The 10,280-nt window shown below is 35.4% G+C and overlaps 1 protein-coding gene across 1 annotated transcript in view; it reads left to right on the top strand.

Moving 5' to 3' along the window:
* The first annotated feature begins 511 nt into the window (after positions 1-511).
* Positions 512-10,280, top strand: part of TIM50 (Haloacid dehalogenase-like hydrolase (HAD) superfamily protein) — a 116,168-nt gene continuing 106,399 nt past the window's right edge. The window contains exon 1 of the mRNA XM_089830763.1: positions 512-1,106. Coding sequence (XP_089686889.1) covers positions 806-1,106 — 301 coding nt within the window. The 5' untranslated portion in view covers positions 512-805. The remainder of the gene's footprint in view (positions 1,107-10,280) is intronic.

The raw sequence follows: 10,280 nt of genomic DNA, 5'->3' as shown, positions 1-10,280 counted from the left end.
TTATCACTTATTGTCAAACTATCAATACATATGAGATTAAGTGACCCCTTTCAAATGAACCTGTATCCAACACAATTTTGCTAGAATATATATGTATCAAACAATTTAATCAATGCAACACCTTCTACCCACCCTTCTCATCAAATTAACCTCTCCTCTTACATTTTAATGTTTCTTAAACTAATTAATAATTAATAATACTTCACTTAATAAAAAAGTTTTAAATTATCAAACTACATAACCACTTATAGATCTCCATGTCACTTATTGTCAAACTATTGATCAGTACTTAAAACTTCCCTCAATACACAAAATTCATTAATCTACAACATTCTAAATTCACCAATTATAAATAGATAGATAAAATTTTAACGCGTGCGAGGCTAAAAATAGCCTATGGAACAGCAAGACAACTTAAGCAAACTTCCTTTATTTCCCTTTTTCAAAAAGAACCTCTAGACTATTCTATTATTTTCTCCTTTCAAAAGAAACCTATTCTCCGTCCACAAACAGTTGAGGTGAAAACACCAAAAGAAAACTGGGTCCTGACATGAACCCATGGAGGCGGAAGCCTTTATGCGATCAAAACAATCGACCTGCAATCGTCGCTGAGATCGTCATATACCCATAAGCAACGCCTTCGCGTAAGAAACATTTCTCGCTTCCCATTTTTTTCTCCAGCATGCAGTAAACACATTGCCCTTGTTTTTGTTTGCATGAAATTTGGCGGCGGTCTGCAAAACCTCCCACAGGTCTTCTAGACTCCACTACCTCTGCAAAGTTTCTGCTTTTCACCGCTTTCAAAATGTATCGGGTTGTGAACTCCATGCTAAGGCATTCTAACATTCGCGCTATTGCAAGCAGTAATCCTGGTCATGTGCGCCCACTCTCTGCAACAGCTCACTCATCTTCCTCTCCTTCTTTTGCTTATGCCTCTACCATTGATGCCTCAAACGAGGCTGCCTCCTCTTCCTCCTCCGCCCCATCAGCTTCATCGTCGAAGGCGTCACCATCACCAGAGAATCAACGAGTATGGGGCTTTTTCAAATTCTTTCTCGCTGCTGCCTCCACCGGTGCCATAGCCACTGCAGGCTATGCTACTTATGGTCAGTTTGAATTTCTTCATACTCTTTGTGATCTATTGCTATTTGTGGGTTTTGAAATAGGCAACAGTTTACTTATTGAACAGTAGTGGAATTTAAGAGACCATGTTATCAATAAAGAAAAATTTGAAGGATTACTATTAGACAATAAGCTTCAGCAGTCTTTGTTTACTGCATTTAAGAGCTTCAGGACATATGCTTATATCAGAGAGAGTCTTGGGCTATGAGAAGATCAAATATTTTATAGGGGAAATTAGCTACCACAAGTCTGCTAATCAGAGCTGCCGGATACTTACCCTTAACTGAACGCATACCAGATTGTATACAATGCTTATTGATACAACTTAGATTTTCTATTCATATTTCAGCATTATGTTTGGGCCTTATTCAAATAGGTCTGGTTATGGTACCACACCATCTACTATCGTCACTGGTTTAGGGTATATGACAAAAACATTCAAAAATTTTAAATTTAAAAAATCAAACATATTTTTTCTCTCTTACGAACACATTTTTAAATCACTAGACATGCATATAATATATATAAAAAAAAATATTAACTAAAATATAAAAACCAAAATATATATTAATATTAATATTCGAATGTGCTGTACCCTTCTAAATACGTTATAAATAAATGAATATATCAATATGTGTGTGATGCCATGTCCCATATAGCCAATGACGTGATGGCATCCTCAATGGAGTTGGTAAGGGTGATGTTCTATGGGAGACTTTTCCCCAAGTTCACAAGTCTTAGAAATGATCATATAATGCCATTTGGGACTAGGTTTTGCAATTTTTGGACTTTTTAGTATTTTTCTATTTTTTCGAAACAAAACATGAACTGAAAAAATATTGTCAAACCTTCTATAGCTGGGCGATATTTTCAGCTTCATCCCAAATTAGAAAAAAACACTTTCAAATGAACGTTCTGGTTGAGGTTTGATATGAGATTGACAAGCAACTCAACACCCTCATATAGTCACTTAGATCTGAATTGTTAATGCTTAAAAACGTTAAATGGGAGTGTTGGATATGATTGAAACTAAATGAAGCACCCTCAAATGGCAGCAGATATTCAAGAAAGGGACCTTAAGGTATTAAACTTCCATGGATCTGAGTTCAATGCTATCACCTTCAAAATGCCTTCATTAGATTTATAAAATGCATAAACAACTTACAATGTGCACAATTTTCAGACTTACAATATTTGAATGTGATTGGAAATGATCAATATGCAAAATGTAACGGACTTGAATGATTACTCTTAGGCATGTTTGGTGGCTGGTTTTGAGTGTATAGACATTGCATGTACCAGCAACAATGTTGTAATGTCTCTTTTTTGAAATAGGATTAAACAATAAAATTAAAATTAAAATTATAAAAGAATACAAGTAAAATAAGACGACGAAAATTAAGTTTAATGAATGGTCAAAAGGCATGAGATGAAGAGTTGTGACTCCCTCAAACATCGGATATAAAAGGTAGAAGAGAACTTCATTTGAAAGGGGGAGAGAGGAAGGACAAGAAAAGGGAAGACGTAAAGCACGAAAGAATTAATCGAAGAGAAAAAAGTAAGGAGAAGTAATAACGAAGTGGCACCTTTAAAAGGCAAAAGTTATGAAAGGTTGTGACTTGTCTGAAGGAGGTAATTATGGAAGGTTGTGACTCTTTCAAAAGGCAGAAATGATGAAGTGTTGTCACTCTTCCAAAGGGTTTTAAATATGAAAGGTTGTGACTTTCTTAAAGGGCATAAATGATGAAGTGTTGTCACACTTTCAACGAGTGACAATTATGAAAGGTTGTGATTCTTTCAAGGTGAAGAAATGTTAAAGAATTGTGATTCTTCCAATGGGTGGTATTTGTGAAAGGTTGTGACCATTGCATAGGCAGACATGATGAAGAGGTGCGAGTCTCCTTCACATTGGAAGATATTAAAGGGATAAGGTTGAAAAGAGAACATAGGAAGTACCAAGCGGGGTAAGGGGGTGAATTAGTATTTCAAAAATTTTAAACTTTTAAATGCAGAAAACCATATAAAACATAAAGAAAGCAACCATCAAGACACATACACCAAATTTTTTGTGGAAAACCCTTACTGGTAAAAAAATCACAGCATAGAATAGCTTACATTAACGAAATGGGCACCAACTTAGATTATAAATGTGAGCAACAACTCTCGGAGAGCACCAGCCCTCTTTAAAACACCAACTCCCATCAATTGAAGCACCAACTTCAGTTAGCTGAGGCGCCAACCCAAAAATATACTGATATCACGATTTCTGTTTTCACATCGATCTCTACTTTTTCTTTACCCATCTCCTTCACTCTCACAAATTCACAAAAGTTCAACATACATTCACTTCCTAGACAGTTCGCAGTCCAGGATTAAAATATATCCCTCAAATATATGCTTCCTTTAAATCATATGCACTCACCTGATATTCAGTCCATCATGTTGTGGCTGTAGCAACCATCTACTTAGTTGCAGCAGATAAAACAATTTCACGTGCACCTCCTAACAGAAACAATAGATAATTTTTCTTATTTTAAACTCAGCATTATAAAAAGGCACACTATCACTGCCATTTACATTGCACCTTTCATACACATCCACTGAGTAGCTGTATGCTATTAAATTAATTGATACGCTGAACACTTTGAAATTAAAATTTTGCCCACTCAAAATGAACTACCCCTCCTAAAAGACACATGGGTGAATATCTATTTTAACTCTAGTACTCCTCTCTCCTAACAGCTCCTTTTTTCACAATTAGAAATCACTGCCCCATTTTAAAAACTTAAAATGAACAGCCTTAGTTAATATGTACATCACGATAAAAATGCCCAGACAGTGCTCTTCCTAATTTTTAAAAATGAAATCTTCAACAATAACCTTTAAAAAGTCACACCATATATTACGGAAAGTAATTGGTAAAATACTTGCTTGATATTAACAGAGATCAATAGATCACCATGTACAAATGAACAAACGATGTTTCCTTAGGAAACAATTGTCAAGGATATAAACATTCTATTCTAGCTAACAGATAACTAAAAGCTAACTAAATATTAGAAAGATTCTAATATTTATAATAGATAACCAAAAATAGAAATAGAAACTATCTATTATCGTAATACCCTCTCTTAATGGTTAATCTATCAACTACACCAAGTTGTTCTCTGAATTTGACAAACTTATCTGGATAGGCTTGGTGAGAATGTCTACAGTTTGATCTACTGTCTGCAAGTCTATTGTCCTATCTTGAACTAGCTACTGAATGTAATGACAACGAACATCCACATGCTTGGTTCGTTGATGGAAGACTAGATTCTGGGTTAACTTGATAATGCCTTTGCTATCAACAAACAAAGGGGTTGGTCCTGCTGGTGATATTTGCATATCCCCAAGCATCCGATGAAGCCAAACATCTTCACAACTTGCCTTAACTGCCCCTTTGTATTCAGTTTTTGAGGATAGAGAAATTGCCTCCTGCTTCTTATTGGTCCATGTGATGGCACTGGATCCCAAATTGAACACATATCCAAAAGTTGACTTTTTATTATCAGCAGAACTTGCCCAATTTGAATCAATGAACCCCTTGAGTTTAGGATTAGAACTTTGAAAGAAAGAAGTTCATAATCTATAGTGCCCTTCACATAATGAAGTACATGCTTTGCTGCCATCAAATGATCAGCCTTGGTAGTTGTCATAAAGCATGAGATGTAGTTGATTGCGAAGCTAATATTAGGTCTAGTAATAGAGAGGTAGATGAGGCTGCCTACTAGTTGCCTGTATGTAGTATCATCAATTGGAAGAGAATTAGACTTGGCTGATAGCTTCAAACCTTTCTCCATTGGTGTAGATGCAGGCTTGCAGTCCTGTGTATGAAACTTGTCTAGCAGAGCCTTGACAAATTTGGTCGGAGAAAGGAATATACCAAAAGACTGTTGTCAAACCTCAATACCTAGAGAATAATGCATGAGCCCAAGGTTAGTCATATCAAAAGGTTGGCATAAACTTTGTTTGATTCCTTGAATCAAAGATGCCAAAGTTAGTGATGATCAAAACATCAACTTAAATGACCAGAAGGATGATGTCATTGTCAGTAGTCTTGATGTACAAATTTGAGTATGAAGAACTCCTCTGAAAGCCTTGACCATTGAGGTACTTATCAATTTTCATGTACCATACCCTAGGGGCATGTTTCAAACCATAGAGTTTTCACCACTCTAAGAACCTGGTGTTCTTTACCAACAACCTTGAAATCGGGAGGCTACTTCATGTAGACCTCTTCTTGTAGGTCACCGTTGAGGAAAGCACTCTTAATGTCCATCTGATGGACCTTCCCGCCAAATTGTGTTGCCAGGCCTAGGACTAATTTGATAGTGCTCATCTTTGCTGTAGGAGCAAAGGTCTCCACATAATGCCTTGACACTGAGAAAAGCCCTTTCCAACTAATCGAGCTTTGTACTTATCCTCCCTACCATCAGACTTGTATTTATTTTGTAGACCCATTTGTAGTTGTTGAATTTCCGAATGCTGCAAATGTAATAGCATTGCCATAAATTCGGTATGTGCTTTCCAAATGCAACAACCTCGTAGATTTATATATTAAGAATAGGTAATGAATAGACGTGTCCCTTCATGGGACATGTCTATTCAATAATCAGATAATTAATATAATAATAAACATTAATCATACTTATATATATATATAGACACACATATGTAAGGACATCCGAATTGACTAAAAACTTTAACACTCCCTCTTAGTCAAGAAGGATAAATACATTTTGATAATCAAAGGTAAAGGACGATCAATATTTTGAATAACCCAAAGATGATCGGTAAGATGATATCTAAGCTCTTAGTTATAGATAACCAATTTGATGATATGCAAGCTCTTAGTTGTTAGTCTCACAAAATGCATACTTACCTCATGCCTAATATGCATCTATACAAACAACTCAAAGATAGTCAATTTAATGACATCTAAGCACTCAGTTGTGAGTCTCGCAAGATGCATATTCTCATGATTTAAGTACAACACTTACTCAAAATGTATAACATAGAATTTAGTCAACTAAAACTACCACACATCAACAATCCCTCTTATTTAGAAAGGATAAACACAAGACAAATATTACACCATTGGTAATATTAGGAAGTTAGATATCAAGGAAGTCTTTGATCATAAGACTTCTATAATATGATATCACATAAGTATTGGCCTATCTAAACATCAATCGCATGATATTCACCAAGGACTCGGAGTAAGGTTTGATATCACATAATACAAGTTATTGTAAGATCGTCACCTTACGGTAACTTCTGCAAATACAAGTGACATCATTTGGAAGTCGTCACTTCCTCATGATGTACACAGTGGGTAGGTCCATTAAAATCACATGGTTACGATGTATGAATCGTGGTCCTCTTGATTGCGACAATTTATTGATCACTAGAGAATCCGTCTCAACATGGTTTAATCCCATTTAATCAATAAGACCGAGATCACTAAAGATTAACCAAATAACATCCTCAGTCTTCTCCTTCTCTTTCAAGGTTGCCTCTAATAACATGTTAGGCTCCCTCTGAATCTCAATCTCCCTCTTCCTGCAATAACATTCCTAGAGGAAAAGATCAAGGCAAATAGCTCTTTTAATATTAATAAGAATATTAACATTAGTTAGGATATCAATACTTTTAAGTCATACTTATTATTAAGAATCACATAAACAAACTCTTTATTTTTTACATGATTCTAAATAGATAATAATATTATCATCTTTCTATGAATCATCCTTGATTCTTATATATTATTCATCTTATATATAAATGTGTGAATATCAACAATAACAAAAATGAAAAGAGTCTTAGTAATAACTTTGAACAACTTGGTAAATGGCTTACCACTCAAAAAAAACATGTCACCCATATGATAGTGCAACATGGCATCATACGTACCTCCACTAATGAAGTGGGACCTTTACATCTATACTCCGTTGATGACGTGGGATCTTGAGTCTGTAATCCACTGATAACATAGAACTTGCGACTATACGGGTTTATTGAGGACTTGTACATAGTCCTTAATCTAGACTTGCTTGCCATCCTCTCTATATCGCCACATGTGATTGTTGACAAATCTAAATCCTTTAGAGATAGGCACATTGTATTGACAAGGTTGAGTTTGAAATATGACAAAATAGGTTGAATATTGATACACAACATTGACAGATACATCATTCATAGATATGTATGTTGACAGGTTCTCTTTTATGATAGTATTCAATGCTACAATAGCATTAGCGAGTAAAAGCATGTAGAGTTTGTATCTAAGAGCTCTGTATAGATTAGGTAAAGATAGTTTGTTGTCGTCCTTTTTAATATATATATATATATATATATATATATATATATATATATATATATATATATATATATATTTTTTTTTGCAATATCTTCTTTATTTTTGCTATCGACAGTGGTCGAATCCCTAATAACCACATATATCAACCTTGTATATATGTGATTCAGATTGTTTCATGAAACAAGTCCTATTCCATTCTCTCAGATGGTTGCTGTGGAAGCTAATATATTCAACGATGAATGGATCTCATGGACCATCATGTGGGAATCGATTTTGTTCTCATTCTATACCGTCATTGGAGATTGGTGTGTTCTCATCGCTCAAAACCTTTAGTCATCCTCAATGTCAACCAGTGTGGAGCTTCTTTGACCTTTTAATCAAATGCATGGGCTCAATGTTTGACAACTGATGTCCGCTTGTGCTTATTTGTACAATCCTTGTCACCTTGCTGATTATGTATTGTGGTCTATAGTAACTCCTCCCAAGAGTGAGTGGCTATAATAAACAATAAAATTAATACTACAACATTTTCACTTGTCTGCATGATCGATAAATTGCACCTTAATCTTGTCACCTGCGTGTCAAGGAGACTTGCCATCGTGTATTAAAACATCCACAAACAAGCATTAGAAATAGACAATGTTGGCAATGGATAGTAATCTCAATTACTTAGTCCCTGGGAAGATCATCGTTTCAAGGTTTCAATAGTCCATAACAATTGTTCCTTGCTATGAACATAGTCAACCTTTCAAAGGGCGATAGCCTTCTATTGCAGCTGGAAATAATCATCTTCAAATAGCGTATGGACAAATATTGTAGTTAGACAATTTTTTTTTTAATAAATGGGATCATATATATGCAAACCTTTATGGTGGATCATTAGCAAGGCATGATTGTCCCTTCGGGTCCCACTAGTAGGCATCTATGTGGGAGATGACCCATCATCACCTTTTATAAGGGGTAATTGATCAATATTGACGTTCATGCTAGGATGGGGAAGGTCGAACTGTTAAGAAATTGACTCTAATGTTTGTTTGACCTTTCGGTCTCTGTCTTGCTGAAAAGAGGTAATTCAAAATGGATTATGCTTCCTCCTTGGCATCCACATCATCTTCTCTTGAGCGAACTGCTTCCCTTCTGCATGAAATGATCTCTGACATTCCTGCTCGACTTCCATGATGAAATCGCTACCATGGCTTGAGACAAAGTGCTCTTTTGACATCCTAAGACATGAGAATCCTTGACACTGCACTAGTAGACATCACCAACCATTAAAGAGCGAGTTGGAGGTATATAGATCCTAGCCTAACATAATCGTTTAAACGTAACAATTATATCATTGTCTTTTGGAAAAATTGATCATTATAAGAAGTTTGACGTGGTTCATAATAATAGGAATTTTATATCTTTCTTTGTATGCAGTGGGACCTCCTTACACTTGTATCATCATCTAATTCCTATTACCGTACTTTCTTATGACCAAGTTTTGACTTCCTTCTCATTTGATTGATTTTTTGCCTTTCATAATCTCGTGTATATAATGTCCTTGTGTTCACTGATCAAGGCAAGGTGAGCCATGGCTTCTGATCCGTCCAACTAGCCAACTCTCCTCGATACTTACAATTGACCCCGCGTGTAAAGGCTTCCCATGATCAAGGGTTTATAGCGTGCTATAGAATCCATAGTAATGAGACTCGTTGTGAGTTAGGCGAGTCGTTCGAGTCAGTGAGTCAAGTTACCTTAGCTGGGTCAAAATGACCCGCGACCTTGGCTCGGCAGGTCAACTGAGCTAACTTCGCTGGCTTGATTGGGTGACTCGGTTGACTCATTTGACTCGGCTGATTTTTAATTTTTACCCTTTGTAGTTATGTAATTGATGTATGTTATGTATGTGATCAAATTACCTTCTATTTTATGATGTTATTGTGCCTTTAATCTTTATTCAATAATGGGTGCATGGAATTATTTTAAATCCAAAAAAATCTCTAAATTTCAAGGGTTTTATCACTTTGCGAGTCATTGTCGAGTCACAGGGGAGTCCGAGCCGGGTCATGAGTCGAGTTACCCTTGTTGAGTCCGAGCCGGGTCACGAGTTGAGTTACCCTTGCTGAGTCCAAGCCGAGTCCGAGTGTGGTTACTTTGGACTTTATATTGCATGCGATTATATTTGGCAGACTTGATATCCTTGTGTATGGGGAAGGCCCTCCATTTTCTGCTAAGTCGTGCTTCTCTATTTTATTTAGAAGGTTGTTGATAAGTTCAATAGCCAATTTTGTTTCTTCTTCATCACATAAATGTAGCCATTTGCAATCTTCGAGTAGCCCTTGTTTATGATTCCATTTTGCACAGAAGTGTAATCAGAACAAAAGTTTATCTTCAGATTATTTTGATTAACATATCCAGTGTTTTTTGGTACGAAACTTTCTTGAGTATCCATACACTCTATTTTGTGCATGATTTCACATTTGCATGTTTGTATTTTAGGATTCTTTCCTTACCATCTTCATTTGCAGCCTTGCTCTGATACCATGTTGAATTTTCGGATCGCTGCAAATGTAATAGCACTATCATAAATTCGGTATGTGTTTTCCAAATGCAACAACCTCTTAGATTTATATATTAAGAATAGGTAATGAAGAGACATGTCCCTTCATGGGACATTCTATTTGATAATCAGATAATTAATATAATAATAAACATTAAACATACTTATATATATATATATATATATATATATATATATATATATATATATATATATATATATATATATATATATATATATATATATATATAT

Source organism: Cupressus sempervirens, chromosome 5, assembly GCF_028749045.1.
Source record: "Cupressus sempervirens isolate cs-2001-9-10 chromosome 5, ASM2874904v1, whole genome shotgun sequence".
NCBI classification, from domain to species: domain Eukaryota; kingdom Viridiplantae; phylum Streptophyta; class Pinopsida; order Cupressales; family Cupressaceae; genus Cupressus; species Cupressus sempervirens.
This window is presented reverse-complemented; position numbering and strand designations above follow the sequence as displayed.